The following is a 24,416-nucleotide window of genomic DNA, read 5'->3' as shown; positions in this document are numbered from 1 at the left end:
CAAAAGACAAGCTGAAATCTAACTATCACAGTGAGTTGGCTCAGATGATTTAAATCAGGACATTTTTTGACAATTTATTTCCTTTCTCAGAACAGATATGACAAATTCATGCAGAGTCGCCCGTAAATCAACTATAACGAAAATGATCATGTAGCTGAACTGTACTGAACTGAAGACTATTCCTACACGAGCAGCCACCGTTTTTATGCCGTATTAGCAAACAATTACATCCCAACGTCTAATACGAAACAGTTCATTTTTAGTGACTAATCAATAAAAAAAACCTCTCACCTGAGCCATTTTAGCTTCTTTAAGCTTCTTTCATGTTTTGGTTTTAACGTCAACACGCTTGCATCTTTGTGCACAGCTGGATGCCCTAAAAACCTACTAAGCAATTCATTACCTCAAGCATACCAACACAGTATACAGCTGGTGAACACAGCTTAGCATTTAGCAGCTGAAGATCCAGATATTTTCCCTCAAGAATTGGTGGAGATCAAAACAGAGTGGAAACAAGCAGAGTATGGAAATTATTTTTACAAAATTAATCCAAGTGCTGTTGTTGCCCCGTGTCTGTTTGTTAACATGCCCACTGTTATAAGTTTATCATTGTTAGCTGTTGTATTCACACATCACTCAGTGGCCAGAAATTGGGCAAAAGGACAAATACACAGTAAACTATTTGCTTGAAACTGGGGCATTTGGAGGAGCACAAAGCAGTTCAACCTCAGCTGGTGTGTATTATTATTAGTACATTTTTTAAAGTCAGCTTCTTAAATTAGCAAGGCAAGGCAAGGCAAGGCAAGTTTATTTGTATAGCACAATTCAACAACAAGGTGATTCAAAGTGCTTTACAGAGACATTAGAAACAATAATTACACAGTCAAAATCAACACAGATCACAGCACTCTGATCTGATTTGCTTTCTGTATAATGCTTTGAACAAACTGTATTTTCTCACCTGCATTATTTATATAAAATATCATTATTTACTGCCAGTATAATGTATCACTGCATATGCTGCTATATAGATATTTTGCCCCACCCCTCACATGAGCACTATTGTAATCTGTGATTGTTACAAATAAATGTTCGCAAAAGCCTCTCAGAAGCATTTCCTGCCTTTTAGCTGCGTTTACAAACATAGTTTGTTCCCGACATTTATGTTTTCACCAGAATGTTTTATATTTTAATACACCCTGTTGAGCACGAAGTCTGGTCTTTTGTTTATTGCGAAAGTGTTTCAGTGACAAGCTGCGAAGCAAGTAAACCACAGCAGAATTTCAAAGCTGACAAACAATGTGGAAGCAGGTTTGTCACAAGGTGGAGACTGACACAGGCGCAGTTTACTTAGGGATATTTTGTTATAAATATGACTGTTTGGAACACATTGAGCTTACCGGCGGATAGCTAAAAAGCGTTATGTGCTCCAACACAAGAAGGTGAATGAACTGTACCCATCAGGAATTCAAGCTGATCACATCTGCTGCTCTGCGTGAAGGCTGTGATATTAAAAAAGTATCAGATGGGTGGAGTGAGTATGACTTAGTATGTGAGAGTCTGGCTTTTACGTGCACATGCCTAATTCTTGCAAGAGAATAATATTCTCACAAAAGGGCACCAACACCCAGAGGAAATGTTCCACTGAAACTGTACAGAGGGCAAATAGAAAGAGAGAGTAACAAAGAGAGAGAGTAATACATAAAATAGAGAGAAAGAGAGCCCTCCATGCATGCTGGCTCCTGTTCTTAATTATAGTAAAGCACTAAAGTGCCTCATTCATTTCAGCAGGGTGGGGCGGCGGACTGTGACAAAGGAAAAAAAAAGAAAAAGGATAAAAAAAAGAAACATTTATATAATTTTCACCTCAATTTATTCAAGTGTGATACAACACTAGTATGCACACACACACACACACACATACAGAGAAAATTCAACTTCCCTCAGCTTAATTCCTTCCCAGATGTTTTTGCGGTTGATGTTGGTGGGAGGGGGGGTTCAAAAACACACACCCATATTAAATGTTTTCAGTTAAACAGGCAAGAGAAGAGAAGAGAAGAGAAGAGAAGAGAAGAGAAGAGAAGAGAAGAGAAGAGAAGAGAAGAGAAGAGAAGAGAAGAGAAGAGAAGAGAAGAGACAAAAACAACACAAGCACTTTCCTCCGGTTGATTTATGTGATTCTATTACATTAAACATTCTTTCCCCTGAGCAGGCTCAGCTCCCTAGCAACCATCGCTCGCAGCCCTAATGTGTCTGGCACAGGGCCAGGGAAAGCTGCCTGCCTTATTGATTGCCAGATTGAAAAGTTTGCATTTAATAGGTCCTGTAATACATGAAGGAATTATTCAGAGAGGCTCCTTGTCAAAAACCCAAATTGGCTCTTTTGACTATAAAAAAAACAACGGGGGCCGTGTAACAAATGAGCTTTCAGAAAGCTCCTCTTTTGTGCCTGAAATGAAATTCGATGTAGCTTTGACCCTTCAGAATTATCACTGTCACCAGGAAGTAAACTCGAAACTGATAGCTATGAGGTTCGAGGCCACGTTGTCGCTTAAGATGAGGAAGACAAGTTTGTGCCATGTTGATCCCCTTTTGTGCGGTGATGGATTGGCCCTAAACACTGTTCGCTGTCTGGTCCCCGGCTGCATCCTGACTAATGAAAGACTACTGCTGGGTTTTGGGGGTCAATCCACTTATAGCGCAGTCAATTCAGAGAGTAAAAAAAGCTGCTCTGCGAGAACCCAAAATGTGCAAATACCACAGGGAGTAAATTTAATCAACTATCTGTGGTTGGAGAAATACAGCTTCCTTTCAACTACACAAACAAGTGAAACCCTTCCCCGTGTCTCTTTCCCTCTCCTCAAACAAGCCTAAAAGCTGTTACACCCAGGTGATGATACTCTATCTGCTATGACGGCCACTCTCATTTGTCACGCGGCTCTGTCCGACACAAACTCAATTGAGCAGCTGTGATCAGAAATCTCAGAGGTTGTCAGCAACAGAGAGAATGAGGAATACATAGAGAGTTTCTTTGGCTCAGCCTGTAGAAGACAGCATTTTCAACCGCACATATCATTCTCCCGCAGAATGAAATGGATGACATGTTTGCCTTTAAATGTATCTTTAATGGGACAGCGAGTTCCCATTTAAGTGAGTTCTGCTGGAAGGTTAGAGCAAAGGAGGGAGAGGGAGAGAGAAAAAAAACACATCTTATCAGGAGATTGGGAATTGGGTCAGGCAAGGAATTACATGCCATTCTAGATCAAAGTTGCCGTGTGTATTTCCTCAAAGAAGGGTCCCTCATTATCAGCTCAGACTTATTTCTCAGGGCGTATACTCAGCATAGTGTGCAAAAGGAAACATAATTTAATGTGTTTTAGTAAAAGAATGAATAAAAAAAGAAAAGAAAAGAAGAAGAAGAGGGACAAAAGAATAATACTGGAGGCTATTTGGGACAGGCATGTTTCCCAATGGTAAAACTGTAATGAGAGAGAGAGAAGAGAGGGGGTGTTTGCTGGAGATGCTGAGGGTGGGGGGGTGGGGGTGTTGTTGTCATTCAGCATGGCTCCATTGCGAATTCCTGTCATTAAATATGAACTTCTCTTTCTCCCTCGCCCTATCTCTCTATCATCAGATCTGTATAGAGGAGGAAGGCTTTATATAAACAGCCTGTGCAGTTAAGCCAACTGGAACCCTTTTCAATAATTACATCCAGCACAATACTCAATTTACATTGCATTTATTTAGCTGGAGGATTTGACAATGTGGCAAAGAAAAGAGTGACATTAGCAGTAGATGATAACAACTAGAGCGGTGCGCTCCCCAAGGGGAGATGTTTTAGTCTGTGGCTTAGAGGGAGACTTTCCAGATAGCAATATGTCATTAAAAACCAGTGCCATCTGTTCACATTTCTTGTTTATGTGCTGTCATGGATATAAACCGTACTGAAGATACAAAAGCAAATCCGAGAAATGCAATCTGTAGGATTTTCTCTTGCATTCTTTGCTGTGCAATTAGTTGTGATTACACATTCCAGCAGCACCACAATAAAGAAAACAAGACCCACTAACAATTGTTTTCTCTCCACAAGCACTAATGATCTCTGTTTGAAGTTCCCAAGCTCAGTCCTACACAAACAGTTTTCACATAGCTGCTGTCTCATTCGCCTAACATACACAGTATCTGGCGAAACGAGCAGGTAATTTCTGATAAACTGCAGCCGTCTTGGCTCTAAACTCATTCATTCCAGATTACAGAACATGACCTCTGATGTGGCAAACCTCCATCCTGCGCTTTACTAACAGAGCTGTAATTACTGTAATGCAGCACATACAGTGTTTGTAGCTGCTTGTCTCACATTGCACAGGACTGATAAGAACTTCAGTGAAGAATATCTACCAGCTGTGATAACAAGTTTATGTGCACTGGTCATTCATGCCAAAAGGCTTCTTACTTCTCTCTGCTGTTTTTTTTTAAATATTATTATTATGAAACAAGTCCAAAAGGAATCTAAAATGACAGTGCAAGATATTTTATTTGTTCTGTATAGTGTTGTACTTTGACTACAGTATAATGACAAAGTGTTTGACATGAAACGAAAACAACATGAATCAGAGATTCTTTGGCAAAGGCCTTTGTTGTCTAAGAAATAACTTGCTAAGTTAGTCTTCGTGATGCCTGACAACATGGGTGTGTCATACTTTGCTCTTCATGAGAGTCCAACACAGCTGTTTTTTCCCTTCCCATTCAGTAATTATCCTCAGCAATATAAATAAAATTTTGCACCTACTCTACAAGGCAGCAATTCTGTGACTAGGCTTTTGTTAACTTTAAATATTACCCTCTGACACTGTGAATGAAACAACAGCTTTCCCTGAGTTATGGCTGACGGGAAAATCGGGGAGGGGGGGAGGAGGGGCTGGCTGAATGCCTCTCATTTTGCCAAGTGCTCCTCGGGCCACCACATAACAAGGAAATGGACTGAAAGGTTGAGAAAGAAGACAGAGAAGCATCAATGATCTATTGTTTGCAGGGAGGGCACTGCATACAACTCCTCTGGCAGTTAATATATCAAAGAAAGCCAAACATACTACACCATCTGCAACGAGATATTTTGCAAATACACATTACGTCATCTGTAGTTCTTTGGCTTAATAAAAGCATTAAGAACAGCTATGTACCCAGGCAAGTATGTGTGACTATGCGCACACACTCCCACAGCTTCCAACAAAGGTCTGGAATCTATCAAAGCTTCCAAATTACAATTACCTTTCAAAGGAGGAAAAATGCATTACAGTACCTCTGTGCTGTGAAATGAACGCAAGGCTATAATCTATACTGTGTACTACAGTTTACACCCTTCAGCTTGGCTGTGCACCTGTGTTTAGTTCAGCCTTACACATTATGAAATATATTATGTGGATGTTGAGAAGCTGATCCGCAATCAGCAATGAAAGCTATTTTTACCTTGGCAAGGGTCTGACTCAAAGTGTTTTTCCAACACTCTAATGCTATGATACAAATAAATGGTTATTTAATGTTCACACACTCTCACATACTGTAGAAGTCAAGAAGCTATTATTATCATCGTTCTGCAGAGTTCAGTCTTATTAATTCACGCACCTTCAAATCTTGAAAATAATGAGCCAAGTCTCTGGTATTATTAAGAGAGACAAGTGGAATTATTAAACTCGCACAACTTGGAAGCTCACAATAAACTGATAAAATCTGTGTTTAGTTTTGTAAGAACAACAGAAATGTCACTTAGGAAATATTTTATTACAGCATCAGATTTAATGTATCTCTGTTTTAATGATGATGCAAAAATCTGTTCATTTATCTTCAGATCAGACACAGATGTGCCTGTGCTGATAATTATATGTTATTATAAAGTAATTAACAAGAACTAATGAGGCAAAGGTAAAGTCCTTGAAAAAAGTTAGCAATTCCAGTTTGGAAACTTAGTAATGTCTGTTTGTCCATCCATCCATTCAGCTGCTCACAGGGTTATAGTCTTACATTTCTATATCATTACCACTGATATATTTCACTACTGTAACTGGTAATATGTATATAATATGCCAAAAAAAAGTCAAATTCTGGGCCAATACTGACACCCATATTTAAAAACAACAATTTGGCCAATAGGTGATCTTTTTTTCTGTTATATCATCGATTAATTTGCTTTTTGTTGCTCTTCATCAGACCATATTTGCCAATTATCCAGTGCAAAACGGATTGAATACAACAGATAAATATCAGCAGCCATCAGTAAATGGCATCTTATTTGCTGATAGCTTATACTGACGTTTGGCTAATATATCAGTGCATTAGCAGTCATTTACTGAATGATAAATAGTATTTTTGTGAGTAAATCTTACGATGTGCTTTGCCAAAACTATCATATACATAATCAAAAGGGAAAAAAGAAAATTTTCCCTGACTTGCAGCGAAGTAGAATCATCAAACAGTATAAAATTTAAACAGTTGAAACTAAAAGCAACTAAAATGCCTCAGATCTGCACTTCAGTCGAGAACTTAACACTGCTCATGTTGTAGGTTTGACTTTCAAGCCTTTTTAATAAGCACAACAGGGCGTCCAGAAGAGGACATGCATTCATAAAGCAGATGGACTGGCATGCTCATAAAAAATGCAGGGTTATTAATTGTACAATCTGTGATGTCTAGAAAGCCTACTGAGCAGCACCAAAAAAAACATCCATATCTATCTATCTGAAGGCAGAATGTGAGGCTGTCATGCAGAAAGAAACATATCGGGGGAGATGTACAAAAAACCTCAGCACTGAAATATTAATGCTGCCGTAATCCTTTAAATAGGCATCATATTACACATCATGTTTTGACATAGACTAATACAGAAATCTCTCTAAAAAGTCTGCTGGTTGGGTAACGCTTAAGTATGAGTCAGAGTAACTGGAACAGGCAGGCGATTTGCTTAAGAAAAGAAAGCAAATGTTTCTCAGTCAACACACAGCCTCAGATAAAGCCTCATTATCCATGTGATTTTAGAGCTTTCATAACAGCGAATCATTAAAAAGAGTAATTTAATAATGAATCTATCAGGGAATTTGTCTTGGAGGCAGAGCTGCTAGCGCATTATGAAAGCACCTCACTCTGTTTCTGTCTATTTAAGATGCCTGGCAGAGGTCACATCAATAGCATCTCTGTTGTTCCAGACCTGACTAATGGAGAGAAGAGAGACACAACTGTTGTTTCAGACCTCCCTAATGGAGAGACGGAGCTCTTCATTTCCTCTGAGGCCATTCTCATTGTTTAACCATGCACCAGCCTTCAGCCCCCTTCATTGCATAAGCCAAAAAAACACATTATGTGACAATCCAGAAATAAAATAACACAAATTATTGATGAATATAGCTATCCAAAGAAGCTGAATTTGATTACGGCGTGAGCCATAACAGGATATGGCTCGACTGTTGGGTGGTCTCTTTCTCTTTCTCTCTCTTTCTCCCATTCAAATTCGAGGCATGCTCAAACATCTAATAGATTTTTCCACCCCAGCACACAATTTACTGCTTACAGATTTAGAATTCTCTGGCTTCCGGCCAGGCCACAGTCAGAAGGGAATTAATGATATGAGCACATCAGTGAGGAAAAACAGCTTGTGATTCTCTCTCCTACAGGTCTGGGCATAATGAAGAAGATACTGCCATAAACCCCCCAAAAGAAAAAAAAAACATAGCAAAGGAGGAGAGAAGAAAACAGGAGGGGGTGAGAAAGGCACATAATCAATACAAACACTCCATTAAATTACTTCAAAAGAGATTTTGGACAGTTTCTAGAATTAGTTCTGCAGAGAAAAAAAAGCAGAAGGGGAAGCAAATATGTCTGAGGGGCGGAAAGCAAACAAGTGCAAACGATACAATCTGCCACATGCTCTGAACGGAGGAGTACAGTGGCAGTGTGTCTTACGAAAGCATGGCATTCTTTCTTTGCCTGAGTCACAACATACCATTACTCTTGTAACACCACAACCCAGTTGTCTTTATCTTTTTCAAGAAACTGCTTACTCCTTCCCACATTGCAGTCGAAACATAAAACGCTTTCACGTGTGATAGTGACTCAGTGTCCCAAATATTGTTCTGTATTGTCACCAAGACAAATCAACCATGAGAAGACCGCATCTGTCTGTTTCCTTATCACAAGTCCCTACCCGCATAAACATTCCGTGACTCTGTGAACAGTCTCTTCTCTGAAAGAGGACAGAATCTACCCTCTACATCAAATTGAAATGTTCCGACTGAAATATTGTCAGGATATCAACTCGGGTATATGTGCCAAGCCTGGCATACAGATCAGATGTTGTATCGGAGGGAAATACAGCGGCTATATCCCCCGAGTGAGCGAGGCTGTAAAGATTCTTGGAAAAAAAAAAGCCAGGTACGCGTGTCACGGGCCTATTACGCCTTCGAGATCAATCAGTGTAAGTGACAAAAGCGACATCGCTAAATACGCTCAACCACATGTCAGCATTTAGACTTAAAAGTGTGCCCGTGTCCTCCTTAGTGTGAAATTTCCTCTTTGTGTTACTGTCGATCTGCTGCAGCTCAATACAACTCAACGACATCAATGCAAAGAGGGCACCTTAAGTCATTCTGTGGGTCAAGACGACACAGAAAGGGAAAAATGTTTGGACATGACATGGGAAATTTGTCCAAATTTTCATGCTGTTAACATTTACTTAAAATAGCTTCATACACACTTAAAAATCACATCAGCAGTAACGGTCAGTTACTGAAGTTGAAGTGTCAGTTCTGAAGTTGCATTCTGACTGACATGTGAAGGTACAAGTGTCATTTCCTGTTTGCATAAACTGGTGTGTTGACTTTTTGTATAACAAGTTCCAAAACCAGTATTCATGCAAAGTAGCTTATCCTGTATGGAAATGATAGAACCATACATCATTTTTTAATTCAATTTTGTAGTGAAGGTTAGGTGTTTATCCGAGAGTTACGTGTTTGATTCTTAGCTTCTCTAATTCCCAAGCTGCCCTTGGGCAAGAAACTCCACTAGTGCATAGATGTGGAAAATATGTAGGTTCCTTTTAGACAAAAGCACCCTCCAAATGTATTTAACTTGAAACTGCATACATTATAAAGAAGGTCAGTTATGATTTAAGCATAGAGCTCACAATAACGTGCATTTTCATTCGAATCTGTTATGTGAAATTTGGACATTGACACACTTACTGGATAGAAACATTATTCAAAGAACTCTATTTGTGGCTTTTCATACAACAAAAAGTTGCATAATGAACATGAATTTCCTTGAATTCCAATAAGTGGCTTTTATTTCCATTACTAACTGAATATTGCATGAAAATGTTCTGCCAGATCCAATCCATCATTTGTTGGTTAAACATCAAAATTACAGCTTTGAGCAGCACTGCACATAGTATGTAGTATTTTTTTTTATTAAAAAATAGATGGAGTCATATAATTTTCATTTTTGTATGGTTGAATCTTCAAAGGTGTTAGAGCATAGAAACAGTATTTAAAAAAAGTTAAGGAGATGGGCGAATTCACCATCCCTGCAATTCACTCTATTTTTTTCTGCCAGCATGGTTCCTTTAGTCTCAGTGTTTTCTTGGAGAGCCCTGATCCCTCCAACTGCTGAGGGATGAACTGCCTACAGATCATACTATGGGTGAGGGCAGGAGTCATGAACACCATCTATGTTCTTTGAACGCAGGAGTCGCAAGCTATGACCTTGTATAATCCTCCACATCATCTCAGCTCACAATCTGTTCAGTAGCATCCACACCGAAGGCTTGAATTAAAGAAAGACAAGACAGAAAACCTATTGAGCTATTTTGTGAGCATGAGCCATTCTGTCTTTTTTTCTCCAATCCTTTATTATTTTTCTTCTATAGCACTCTGTGTCTCCCAGCACAAGCCTACAAACTGTATCAGCAGATACAGCTCTCAAACACTCGGCCTCGTAGTATACGACCAGAAACCAATTTCGGCAGGCAGCAATGAAAAAAAAAAAATGAGGCCAGTCCTCTAGGGAGAGATAGAGGGGCAGAATGTAAACTTCCCTGGCAAGCCATCCCTGGTGGATTGAACTGTAAAAAGAAGCTCTAATACCCACTCCAATACAAGATAAACTGAGTGGACAGTTTACATTACCTGATTAAGTGAATTACACCACAGATTACATAAGTACTGCGAAATACATTACATCACCCATGCAGACTTGCTATCTCTTTATCGTTAGTTAGGAATTTGAGTGAGACAAACACAGTTCAACACAACAATTTTTCAGGGCTGGAGATTCTTCAGAAAAAAACCACACAGTTCTTAAAACAGAACTGCAGATTGCCTCAAATCAAGTACTTCTGTATTTCCCTTTGCTATTTTGAGTTCAAGCGGGTTCACACTGATAACTCGGTGTGAGTGCACTAGTACACTGATGGTGGACTTACAATGGTCATAAAGTTGACTGACATTACATGCTTCTTACCCTCGGTGGGTAACCACTTTGGCTACGTACAAAGGCTTTCAATGGTGAGGCTAATGCAGTGCAGCAGGTCCAAGAAGGTAGGAGGAGCACTGCTGATAGGACTATCAAATAGACATCCAGATATATATGGTGCTTAGCCAAAACTGGACAGATTGTAAAGGTTCCACTGTACAGTATGTTTAAGCATGGGTCCATCTTGTGAAGCAATGCCCAGCTTTGTTTATAAAATACACGTTTTTCCCATGTATTTAATTTTAGCTGCAAAGATCTACACAACATTTTAGACTCCTAAAATAGGTGCCTTTTCTTAAAGTGGCGGTGGCAAGCTGGGAAATATATTATTTGTATTTCCTGACCTTGCTCTCTGTCATTTGTGGAAAATTCCCGTGAACATGTTGACTTTGACTACGCAACAATTTGTTTTTCAGCAAGTGTCTTATTGAGTAGTTTGTCCATGAGAGAGGGAACATAAGATTGAATGTGTTTGTTCAAGTATGTAAAAGATATCTGCACCAGGGGGTATCATAGAGTTGTTATATCTGCAAGAATGCTGCAGAAGATGATTTAAAACACACTGTGAACTCTATTATTTTTGGGGGGTTTTCTGTGTTACCCCAATGTCCACACTATAGATTAATGTATGAGTGTTCATTGGCTTGCTAAGCTGTAAACATTTAGAACATTTGGAGCTAACATTCAAATGCTGCAACTACCAACAGCTTACCAATACGTTCACTCTGACACAGTCAAAAATCACCTATTATGCAATGAGGTACAAAGTGTACATTGTGTGCTACATGGAAGTGTAGTAATGGAAGTATTTGAGGAGAGACACAGTGTCAGAGCCAGAATAGATGTTTCTCGTTTTTCCAGTTTTGGTGCTGAGCTAAGAAGCTGCAGCAGCTTTAAATATAGCATAAAGATATTACCTAATTTTGACCTTCTTGGCTAAGAAAGTGACAAGGCATACATGTCAAAACTTAACTTTCAACAGATGACATTGTTAAAAGACCAAAGAAAGACACCCTGTTATTTCAGGTATGGCACTTTGTGAAACACTTGCTGGAATTTGAATTATGATACCAATAATTTCTCTGCCTTGAAGGTTTTGCAGAGCTGCCAACGGTGCAGGACTGCAGTAAAGGTCACTTGCTTCTAATTAATTACTTTACTTAATGTGGGCATCTTTTGTTACACTTTTTACGCATTTCTGAGGAGAGAATACAGTAGAGCTTTGTTCGCTTACCAAACCACAAAACCCAATGTAATACAGATGAAAACAAAAAAATGTCTTCCTGCTGCTTGAAACACATTTGTCTTTTATTTTTCACATGTTGCCTGTGAGACACAAATGCACAGCAGTGCACTTTATTCACGCTGGCAGCATGCCAGGAAAAGTTAGGATGCACACTTGGAAAAAAAAAAAAAAAAGAAGTTTTCCTCGATAACAATGGCACACTTTATTGCTCTTTAGCTCACAATGCTTTTCTGTGCAGCTTGTGGTATTGCTGCAGTATCCTGTTATGAGGAACAATCCAATTCTTCTGACATAGTTACACATCAGCCTGAGAATAACAATCAGCAAATGCATCACTCAAGTTATAAAGAAGGCTGCCACTTCAGGCTAAAAGAATCTAAAAAAAAAGAGAAGAAGAAGCGTGTAGAGTTGTATCATAAAAGCATTAGTTTAGTCAATGAGCGAACGTATTGTACAGAATTACAAGCATTCAGCTACAGGATGCTTTAAGGCTACTTTTATATCTGATCTGCTGCTGCTGTGGTATGAATATTTCATTTTGGTAGTCAGCAGCATTGCAGTGGCATATTTCATATTTCTCTCCCAAACTCTCTGCCTCTCTCATATTGTTAGACTGTCAACAACTGACACACGCCAAAGATATAGTGAACAAACAAACAAATGGATAAGTGAGTGCACACCACTGATTGTCGGTGTGTATCATGCGTGTGCATCTATGTGTGTATGTGTGTCTCTGGTGCCCTGCCAGAGCCTGAGCCCGTTCTGCTGACTGGGCAGATTCTCTGGCGGAGTGTCCCATCGGAGTGACAAGTGCATTTAGAAACAGCCTGATGGAGTCATTAACGGCAGCGCTGCTCATTAGCAACACATGCACACACACATGCATTCACGCACACACAGAGGCAGGCTCTCAGTAGCAACAGCGTTATCATCAGGTTATTACACCAACAACAGTTAAATCTATAAATTCTAGACTATACCACACGTTTAAAGAAAATCCAAATAAGGAGCATAATACCATTTCAGAAGCAAGCTGACACATCTATTTATGAAAGCGAGCAATCATAGACACACACACGCGCCTGCAGGCACATTCACGCTATATTGATTACTGGAATAACAACAAAGCATTCATTATTGATCGCCTTGTCCTTTTTGCGTATGAGATTCAAGCAATGTCGAGTAATCAAGGGCATTACAGCATCACACAGAAACACAACAGCCTCTCTTCCCGGAAGATCCTGAGCAGAAAACACTACAAGAGTCATCAATAAATCACTATTTTCTACAGAAGAAAAAAAAGTATTTTTAAAGCCTGTAGCAGTTTTACTTCCATGTTGGCTTTAGGAATAAGATGGTTATTAAAAATTAATTATTAGAGGATCAGGAAGCTAAAAAATTCTGGCTTGCTTAAATCGCAAGGAAAGGCACTGGTGATCTGACAAGAAATACTGTAATTGATGGCATTTCAAGCATGTTTGCTATGCTATGTAAAACCATTATAAGCAGTATTTGGCATTGCATCACAGCCAAGTGAGGGAAAGGCAAATAAGTAGGAAAAGGCTTCAAAGGGAACATAATGTTCTTTCTGATTATTAGGCTCAAATGCCAGAGTTTCCTATCTGAATCAGATGAGTCATCTCCAGAGACATCCAGCTTTACGTTGGGGTTGATTCATGGGTAAGGCTGTAGTGAGAACCCAAGAGCCTGCTTCAAGAAACAAGCATTCACTGACACTTAATGGCACGGTGTACATGATGAATACACCAGACAGCCATTCAGATACACACAGCAATGATCCTTAAGGCTGCTGAGCTACACAGCCAATTATGATCTGAACTGATGGATAAGACAGTATCAGAGGTGCCTTATACTGCAGTTTGATGTAACTCAATTATTTATGACATTGCCAGCAGAATGATGTGATTTTTGCAGTGCAGTCTTTGTTGTTGTCACACTCAGAAAACAGAGCTGTAACACTGTAAGATGATAATATGTTGGCAAACACACTGCCATTACCTCTAGCCTGCTTGTATTAGTGTGATTCTTAGCTCATTATAGCGGGAGTAATTCCAACTATGCACTGATGAATTACTCCAGTCAAGACAACACTTGTTAAACCAACCAAAGGACAATAAACATATGATGATAAATGGTGAACATGGGACACAAATACATAAACATTCAACACAGCAGCCCAGAGAAAATGGAAAGATGACAGTAACCTTTTGGAATGAAGGAAAATAATAAAAATAACCTCATAAAAGGCTAAAAAGAAATTGAGGTCTCTGCCGGAGCTCACCTAGCTGTGCCCTCTCCCTCTGGACATCCTTGAAGTTGAGTCCACTGGTAAGGGTGCTCTCCCTGTAGCGGTGGAGGGCCTCCCTCCTCCCATTGGTCCCCAGCTCCCGGAGCACCGAGGGTTTCAACGGCTCGGCCTTGAGACTGTTGTCCCATCCTGAGAAGTCTGGTACCGTCCACTTCACCAGGTCCTCCAGTCGCACGATCACCTTCTCAGACAGCGCAATTACTTCGTGCTGAAAAGAGGCAGGAGCAGAATCACGTAGCGAGTTACATAAACGCAGCTGTGCCACGGAAATGGATCATCTAGTTCCACCACAATTTTATGGCTCTGAAATGGTTTTGTTGCATAGACACATAAACATTTCAAAACAGCACATCTCCAAGTATGCAGATGTGCTATTTTTAATAACCGAGACCAACAATAACCAACTGTGGTGTGTAAATAATTACACAACTTGGGTTTATGAGATTAGAAAACCTAAAACAAACACAAATAATTACAGAATACAGTACAGAAAACACATACAGGTTCAAAATTATACTTTTCTAAAAAAGAAAAACTCTCATAAAAGTGAAAGTGTTGCTCTGAAATATACTAACGTAAAAGTAGCGTCTTAAGTAAAGTATTGCACCACATCAGGTCCACTACTCAAACTAAGCTGAGCATAATCAGGGTCAAAGTTTGGGTAAAAAAAGAGAGGATTAAAATTAGACCAAAGATCAGAGTCGAAATGAGAGTTTATAGAATAAATAGGACACAACAGCTAAACGGCCTGTGTATAATCTCAATTTGTATGTGCATAAAGTAACGTTATGGCTTTGGATGCACCTTAATGTAAGTAAATTACCGCACCATGAATATGGATGATGTGGATGATTGCTGAATTGAATTTATGCCAGCAACTAAATCAATGTCATTGAGGACATAGGTGTTTTTGACTCTTTGATTAGCGTTTAGGAAGTCGGGCTCCTGATAATCACCGTGAATGTTAAGATTTTATGCTCTAAAATGACAAGACGCACTCAGTGGCTATGATTACACCTTCAAAGTGAAGAAGAGCAGTTGAAATGTAATTTGTTATACCGGGAATGTAATGAATGAAGAGGAAAACGCTGTAGCCACAGGTTTCTTCAGTGCACAGTAAAACTAATGTGGCACTGTCAGGAAACTATAAAATGTAAATTTATAGCAGTGACGCGCATGGTTGACACAGAGGCAACGTTTTGTGTACATACTTCAGTCTGCTCAGTTGGCTTGCTTAATAAGATTTGTTCTCCCGTCTGTGTGTGCTTCAACCTATTTTTTTCCTACGGTGGATTCAGCTCCTTTTAATAACTCTCATGCTCAAAAGAACTACAAGTCCAGAGGAGGGAAGGAAGCAGACATGCTTAAATGTGTTTCCATTTGAAGGGCTAATGGCTGAAGTGCTTGTTACCAACAGAATGGAGTGCTGTGCTGTAAGATGGCTATTACAGAAACAGGGAAATCTGGAGGACAGATGTGTACGGGCAGAAACGCAGACACACTGAGTAGGTCTCTGATGTTTACCTTGGTTATCTCCAATTTACCAGGCATCTGTCTGCCTGTACTTATTTCCCCTCAAAGAGCTGTCGACATTAAAATAACAGCCATTTATGTCATATCAATGTGTGTTGGCAGAGGGTGTGGACAAAATAAAGCTACACTTTAGAACAAATCCTTTCTTTGTGAATCTTTAAATGTTAAGATAAGCTGTTTTTTTTTTAGCCATTTAATGTCGTATTTGTTTCGAGTTTGTCACCAAACATGCATATGGCTTTTGTGTGTTTCAGATTCTCCCTGAGTGCTCTGTCTATACAATTACCCATATTCAGTTCTCACATCATTGCAACTAAAGGCATATCAAATCCCAACCAGTTGGAGACAGTATTTCCTTATAAAGGAAAAGCCTGCGAGGGATAGCTTGATATAGCTGTGCCTCCCTCACTAAGTAGAAACATCAAACATGGGTTTTCGGTCTTCTTATAATGAGCTGTCTTCAGCTGTCAAGTGGTGGCGGGTGGTTGTAACCGGCTTTCCATGCAATGAAAAACTGACTGCTGTTTCTGCCTTCAGAAAAGCCGGCCATTTGAATAATGTAGAGCAACAGTAAATAGCATTCAGCCTGCAGCCAAAAACCACATTGTAGTGTATTTCTACAGAATTACCTACTATACTTTGATGCAATCTCTTGACAGCATATTGAGAAACAACATCATGAAATATTGCACTTGAACCCATTTACAGCTAAAATAATGCACTGAATGCTCAAACAGTCAAACGGCAGTAATTCAAGTCTCCCAATAGCACACCGGAGCATACACGCAGCTATATCAAACCTTAAAAACACACAGCCATTCCCTCTATATTAATCAGGTGAATGACATGGTGCCTTGTGTGACTGTCAACAGATGCTGTTTGGGGACTTGTTCGGCTTGAGAGCAAAACACAACAGGTGAGCGCAATTCAGGAGCTGTCAACACAGTCCAGAATATAATCAGTCTATGAACAGAGCTGCAGCCCTGAAAACAGGCTACATCCATTACTTTGCCATATAATGCCTTTCCTTTCCCTTCTGTACTTTGGCTGCACAACTTTACAGCAGCGAGTCTGTGAGCTGCAGCAGGAAGATGAATTTTGGCTTGTGGTTTGCATAAGTCATGATATTTGGTTGAGAAATGTTTAGGTAAAGAGTTTGGTAATGTGCTGTGTTTCCGTAAAAGGCTTCTGAAAACCAGCCAAGTCCGTAAGTTGTTGAGAAATGATCAAAACAGCAGCATTGCACCAACCTCTTTTGCCCTTACACTGAGAAAAACACTGAACTGCAGCTACAACAAATGACTATTTCCTTCATGACTTTTAGCCTGGAGTCAAAGTGGCATTGCAAGAGAAAATATTTAAAGCTGGGCCCACTCAATATTTGATATCAAATTAAACTGAACATTGTTGATATTTTCGAATAAATATTAAACTCCTAGAAGTTGTGATGTCTCAGTTCTGAGTATATTCTGAGCTTCTTACACCACAGCAACAGAAACCTGAATAGTTTTCACACTACTGGGTCAAACGAGAAATTTAAAGGCACTGATCTAGCAACAGAAGAACCCCTCAGCTAGTCTGATTGAATATCATCAGACATGAGGGCAATGGTCAGTTTGTTGGGGGGCTATAACTGGTAGATATCCAGGCCAGGATCTGTACCATCCACTTGTTATTGTTTATGTATAATGATAGATCATAAAAAGCAAAATTGGGATCATCTGAAGAACCCCTGCATGCTATACCAAAGGCTTCTCAATAATGTGATTCTTCAAAGAAACCACAAATTTCCAGTATCAGTCAGTAAAATTGATTAAGAAAATAATGCGTAATAATAGGGGAAATGATGACTACAATAACTGCTAACCTACTTGCTAAACTGCTGTTGACTAACATTCTGTCAGCCCCATTAATTGACTAATTTTACTAAGATTAATCACTGTAGCAGCGTTGCAGGGGTCTTCTTCTCACTCCTCTGATTTGGGGCGTCTTGGGGCCCTGCTCCTCTGTAAATGCCGCCCATCCACACTGTGCTGTCATTTCGAGTTAGGCAGTTGATAGTTTAGCAAAGCGGCAGACACAGCCAGCAGGCCACTTGATAATATAGGTCAGAGGACTACAAGCCTGCAGCCACGAGGTGACACTCCACATCAGCAACACACCAAATAGCCTGGTGTCATTTCATTGACACTTCCGACACAGATGCATTAGAAGCATTTATACACAACACTAAATATCTTCATGTGTTGGCATAATTTTACTGTGGGTACATCAATAAGCCCATATAAACACAAACTGCTCCTTTTACGGTTGAGTTAAAATGCAAGATAACACATTAACAGCTCAGTGTTACAGCGTGGCTCCATACTTCTATCAATAATTTATGTTATTACTGCAGCAGCATGATATCTCCAAAAACATTACTGAGTGAATTTATTGCTATGACTGCACATAATGGACTGAAAGTAGAAAAAACAGCCTGCTGCTGCGAAACTGTAGATAACTCTGTTCCAGAAACCCATGACTCCAGCAATCTCATTGAAATTAAACTCGCTAAAATCCATATCATTCAATTTATATGGATGCAATAGTGTACTGGTGGCAAAACAGCACATAAGGGACATTCCCAATCCTATATTTGGTGATCCAATTACAAACAATGTACCCTGAAATATTCCATATCACTCCAAACAATTCCCTGTGAGAAATCCACGCCACTGTGCGCGAGCATTAAGGCAGACATTCCTGACTGTCAGCGTTCTGCGGCGGAGCATCTCATCGCTCAGACGGGACTTTCAGCTTGAGAGTCAAGGGGTGCATGCTCCCAGTTGGTGGGTATCTTTCTATACTATGGGCACACACGTACACATACACACAGTGCTCCTGTCATGCTGGGAAGGTTTCAGCCTGCTGCCTCGGAGAGGTCAGCACTGGAATTCCTAAGGCCAAAGGAGATTAGTAATTGAGTAATGGACATGGTGACATGGACAATGAAGAGACAGAGAGCGAGAAAGAGAGAGGTGGAAAAATTGAGAGAAAGAAGGAGAAAGAAAGAGAGAGAGAGGCTAGGAAACACAATATGAGTTCATTATCTATCTCCCCTCCCCATGACTGACCTTGGCTTCAGTGTCCCAAAACAAACTTATCTGGGAATTAAAGAGGAACTCAGGGGAGTAAGCCTGGAACAATTGAATTAGAATATTTTCTTTTTGAGACTGCCTAAAGACTACAAAGAGTTCAAAGCATTGCATTTAAAAGGTGACTGTACATTATGTACTACCACTTAATTGAAGCAGTTTATTCACATGTATAAATGTTGCTGTAATATCGGCAGGGTGCTGAACTCATCTTTTATTCACTGATTCCATTAAGCAACTTCACTTACATCGGCCAGGGTGATTTATGAACTTTGCATTCTTTTGCAGTTATAACGAAAGAGAGAAATAGCAAGATAAGAGGAGTTTTCAAAGCCTTACTGAAAGTGGGTGAGGCATCCATCATGTAAGGTGACACCACAAAAAAGCTGTGTCAGCTCCCTTGAATCGCTGCAGCTTTGTATCCTTGTATTTTAGCAAATGCGCACGCAAAAATAAATAAATAAATAAATAAATAGAAATACAGAGAGACTGAATGCATGTTGATTCCACATGCTCCATCTAAGAGAGCGCAGTTAAGAATTAAAAATATTGGCTGGAGGATTTAAGCAAGAGCTTCCCATCTGTGGCTGCATTCTCCTCAAAGGTTATAATAACGATCCACTATAGCTGGGGGCGCTGGAGTCATGCATCAAGGCAAATGTTTGCCTGTTCAAGTGGTTAGTCAATGACAAAGTGGAAAAAACTGAACTAAAGAGCACCAAAAGTCTTCTGTGTGTTGACAAACAGGCTCCGCTGTAACATATCATTACTTTAGCCTGCAAAGACATTTGGTGAAAAGAATCAGAATCAGAATGTTTGCAGGGGTTTTTTATAGCCTTTGAAGTCCAGTGTATTACATTTTAAAGGTTTTAAATTACACTATCCTAAAAAGCTGGTAATAATTTACATGCTATTTCAGCAATGGTGAGGAATTCACTGGAGGGCAGTGTTCAGAGTTAATGACTTGTTCTGCGGCAGGAGGAGGCATATATGCGTGCACGCCACACATGCACACTAAACACATCCCCACTCCAACCCCCCCACCCCACCTCTAAATTCCTGCCATTGTTGTGTGAATGGGGAGATTTGCTATAATGCACACACTGGTCAAGGCAACAGAGCAGTATGGACGCACTCAAAGGATCACTGTAAAAATGTGCCATATCACATTTACACTCGAGTCCTTCAGCAGAACGACCTTATCCATCAAAATGCTGGTCGCATATCTAAGCCACTTACACTTAACTCAACTAGCATCCCAGATGCTTGAATTACCCATTCAGGGTTTTTCCCTTAGGAAAAATCAAAGAAGCAGCAAATGAATACAATCTAATTTCCCTACAAGCTGGCTTTCCAAGCACTGAAACACATGCATGGACTACTGCCATGTACTGAAGAAATGGCTCTGGATGCATGCCAAAGTGTTTTCCACAGCAATCAATACTGGCCTACTGCTGCAGTCCCCAGCCTGTCAGTGTGTCTGTGTATGTGTATGTGTATGTGTGTCTCTGTGTCTATGTGTGTGTATGTATGTGTGTGTGAGCCAAAGCCTTGTCAGCTAGAGGGACAGAATAGAGGAGAAGAGAGGTCAGATGAAATCAGAGGTGATGATAATAGCACATTAATATAACATGATCTAGAAATATTCTCTGCGGTTGTGACTTCCTATTAAGAGAACCTTGCTGTATTTGCACTAATGTGGGATATATAGTATAAGATAAGAATAAGCAATTAACCGCCTGAAGCAGCGTATACAATAAGTGTGTGTTGTGTGTGTGTGTGTGTGTGTGTGTGTGTGTGTGTGTGTGTGTGTGTGTGTGTGTGTGTGTGTGTGTGTGTGTGGTGAGCTGTTATCTACAACAGCTCTCTCCTGAAATAGGGAGTCCAAAAACAGAAAGTATTACAGCCGGTGAGCAGCACCAGCAAGAGAGGCAGGCCATTTGGAGTGAGAAGAAATAATGTGTCACTCAGTGAGTTTTAAAACACATGTGACTGCTTCGTCGGTGGCAGTTTGCAGGCAGACAAATAGAGCAGAGGCCCCAATAGAGGGTTTGTCATAATGGGTGAGCAACTCTACACAAAGCCTGTTTAAAGAGCAAGCTGAGCTCAACTGGTGGGGGTAAACACTGTTTGTCATGCTGTGATCCAATAAAAAATAAAGCTTCCTCTACATATGGACTTAATAATTAACTCAGCATAAATAGGTTAATAAATTTTTCCCTGGATCTGTTTATCAACCGTTCAGCAAATACGGGCGCCGAGAGTTACGCTTATTCGATGAATCATTATTTTTGTTTCCAGCCAAAGTTGAGTGGATTCAAAGCTGGCTGTGTTTAAAAGGAATTGACCTCCAACCCTTTGACAGAAGAAAAACAAGCACAGTAGGTCACGGGTTGGTTCCTCTTGTCACTGCACAGCACAGCAAAACATGACAAATACAGCGCAGGAGAGGCTGAGAGCAAACAAATACCTGAGAAATAACCAGGAAATTACATCATACCACAGCACTGAGAACACAAGTGAATCAGTAATCCAATTCTGGGGAATTGTTCAATATATGGCTGTTTTGATATCTTAAAACAAAGTCATGCCTTTTTGGTATTTGGAGGATATTGGCTTCAGGCTTAAGATAATAGTTATCTACAAGATACAAGGCATGATCTGTTGGAGAAAGAGAGCAAAGCAGCACCGACTGTCATAAGTCATACACTGATTCTGCTTTATGTTGTGTGAAAATATTCAAGAGTAAATCTCACATGATCTGAGAGTGAATGTTATAAATTGTGGCTTTACCTCATGATGTTGCCCGTGCTCATTTAACACCAAAACCTTGTGAAAACAACACACTTCCTGAGAACTGCAAGTTATCAAGTTCATATCTGCATGAGTCACTGGGCTAATTTGAACCCCTGATTTTCAGCCAGTCAATTACAGATTTAGAGTCAGCGTGGCTCCACAGTCATTAATCTGTCTTTATACACCACTTTTCAGCGCAGCTAAAAATGAACTTCTCTCTAATGTTTACCTTTTCACACATACATCACTCAGACGCAGAGTTTAGCAGCCGATGAGTTTTAATGTCATAGCTTTATTGTCAGACTGGCTTGCCCTTCCTGTTTGTTTTTTGGATTACGGCTTGCCTCTGTAAGCACTCCTAGCTGACTCATGCGGTGCAGATTAGTGTTATGGGGCAAAGTCAGCGAGAATCTGAATGGGCTCTGTGAAGGTCATAAACTGACTTGAAGTTGTCAGGGCAATTTCCACTCTGTAATATACAGTAAGTAGTCCGATTTGCTGAGAGTGGAGTGTTTGACAAGTCCTTTAATTGAGGTCAGCCTGGAGGCACCTACATTGCACTTAAACATATCAGCCCTCTTCTATAATCATTACAATGCCTTGTTTATGCATAGAGACTGCTTTTTATTTCTGCTGTGACTTCTCTTATCCTGCACTTTTTCATATATATGACAAATATGAGGTTTCATTTGCACTGCCAGGACACACCTTCTGGTAGTTAAGTATCATATTTTCCAGATATGATGTCCAGTGGAGTGGAATGTAAGCACTTTGCAATGCAAATAAGTCTTTGGGAAAGGGGCGGGGAAGACACGTCGTTGCGCAAGCGTTGCCTTAGAATCAGCAATGCATGCACTCGAAGTAATTACTAAATAATTGCAGCGTGCTAAAGACTAACGCGAGGGGATTTCGGGAGATGATACCAGTTCATACAAGAATGATAGTTTGTCTAAAGCGCTGCCCATAAATAGCCACCTTTTTCATGAAAGGGAAATGTGATAGGCACTCTATTACTCAAGAGGAAAGAATGTAAGTAAACCTTCAGCGGAAGAGTCAAGTACAAACACGGCTTTGTCCTTCCCTATAAACAATATATGAGCACCAGAGGGTGATTTCAATGCAGCCGCAAGTGATCAAAAGCACATAGCAGTAATTAAAGTGCTGCGGTCGTATCAGGGAAAAAAACAACACATCATTTGTTTTACAGCCGGTTAGAAAAACTCAATAATCAGACTAATGCCATTCAGTGCAGCGATGTAACCGGATCACAAGCGCCACATATGGCCACAGCCAATTATAACTATTGCTTTTCTGTGCCAACAACAGCGTAATTCAACACACAGAGGTTTTAAGTGCAATATCACATTATTAAGGATGGAAATGCTCACATGGAAAATTATGCAAAACGCGGAGAGTAGCTAAAACGTGTCAGCGCTGGCTTTTTGCTCTGCCACGCTTTATGACTCGCTCTACTTCTTTCAACATCAGGCTGCATTACAAAATATCTAATAACTATCGTAGCGACCGATCTGAGCCAGTTTGATCCCATGCATTCATTACCGTTTCGCAATTTCCGCCCATATGTCTGCGCTTGACACGCTTTACCCAGAAATGAAATGACAGAGCCCAGGCGCAGGATTGTTGCGGATTTTCCCCTTTATAACACAATTAACCCCACTGAGCGCAGCGGCAGCCTTATTGAGCGCAGCTGGACAAGTGCACATTCAGCAGTTGACACCACAATAGACAAACAGACTAAAAGTAAAACTAGTGGAAAAAGAAAATACCGCTGTAGGTCAGTCCTTTTACTGCTCGCATCAATCATTGTCAGTAACAGTGCCTGTGTTTATAAATGCCCGTGTCACCGGAGACATCCAATGCCAACTCTTAATGCGGTAAAGATGTTAAATTAAATCCTCCCGAACGAGGTGGACTAAAAACACCAAAAAAATTTACAATTATTCATCAGACGATTAATATTCCTACCTCTCCATGAGTGACTGTGCGTCCCTGGGGAGTATCCTCGGGTAGAAAATAAAGTTTGGAGCTTGATAAAAGTTGTTTGCTTGTTCTTTCTTCCCAGAGCAGCTGAAGCTCCGCTATGCAAATAGGATCCTCCGGTTTGCATCTGACGAAGAAAAAGTCTCCGAGAGACAGGATTCTCGGTTTGGCGTCCCGGTTAAATTTAAAGGCTTTATAGAATATATATGGTCCATGTAAACCGCAAGACGAGCCCACCCACTGTAGAGGGGAAAAAAGGCAAACAGGGAAATATTTACATTGCTTATCAACTCGTTTTCGTAAACAATTTGTAACAAGGCGAAAAAAAACATTTCTAATGTCCCTGCGTTATTACGCATAGTTGGCTAATATCAAATTAGGATCTCTCCGTCTTAAGCAAACAATTAGTATCATGTAACTATTTTTAGATGGTCAACATATTCACAGATGTAGTCATACAAATGCTGTATGTTTAAAGTTTTGTGGATAGGAACATGAGGATACTTTAGAGCAGGTGGCGTTTAGCGCAATGCGAAAATAAAACAAATCGACGGTTGATATCAAACGTTACCTTCAGTGAGTTCGGCTCCATCTCGACGTTATGAATTGATTAAACTCAACACGCTCTCCAAACTTGCTGGCTTGAATGGATTGGCAAGGTCCTGAAAGGGACGTATTTTTCTAGAGTTTAAAACATGGCGTTTCCGTCGTTGAAGCGACACCGAAAAAATATGTTTTCAATTAAATACGCCGCGAGAAACATCGCCCATATTTGTATTCTAATCCGATTAAGAAAATATTTTATAGTGGCCTTTTCGGCACATTTCTATTATTCGCGACCGCTTATTTAGGTAAAATA

General features: G+C 40.1%; 1 protein-coding gene across 1 annotated transcript in view; it reads right to left on the bottom strand.

Annotated features, from left to right (window-relative positions):
- The window catches only part of arid5b (AT-rich interaction domain 5B), a 78,090-nt gene extending 53,896 nt beyond the window's left edge, over positions 1 to 24,194 (bottom strand). Inside the window, exons 1-3 of the mRNA XM_080869270.1 lie at positions 24,129 to 24,194; positions 23,543 to 23,797; positions 14,064 to 14,298 (exon numbers count right to left, since the gene is read on the bottom strand). Of these exons, the coding sequence (XP_080725396.1) occupies positions 14,064 to 14,298; positions 23,543 to 23,797; positions 24,129 to 24,149 (511 nt within the window). The 5' untranslated portion in view covers positions 24,150 to 24,194. The remainder of the gene's footprint in view (positions 1 to 14,063; positions 14,299 to 23,542; positions 23,798 to 24,128) is intronic.
- Positions 24,195 to 24,416: the final 222 nt, after the last annotated feature.

The sequence above is a fragment of the Rhamphochromis sp. 'chilingali' genome (genome assembly GCF_963969265.1).
Source record: "Rhamphochromis sp. 'chilingali' genome assembly, chromosome: 20".
In the NCBI taxonomy this organism is placed as follows: Eukaryota; Metazoa; Chordata; class Actinopteri; order Cichliformes; family Cichlidae; genus Rhamphochromis; species Rhamphochromis sp. 'chilingali'.
The sequence above is the reverse complement of the archived record's forward strand: the minus strand, read 5'-3'. Positions and strand labels throughout refer to the sequence as shown.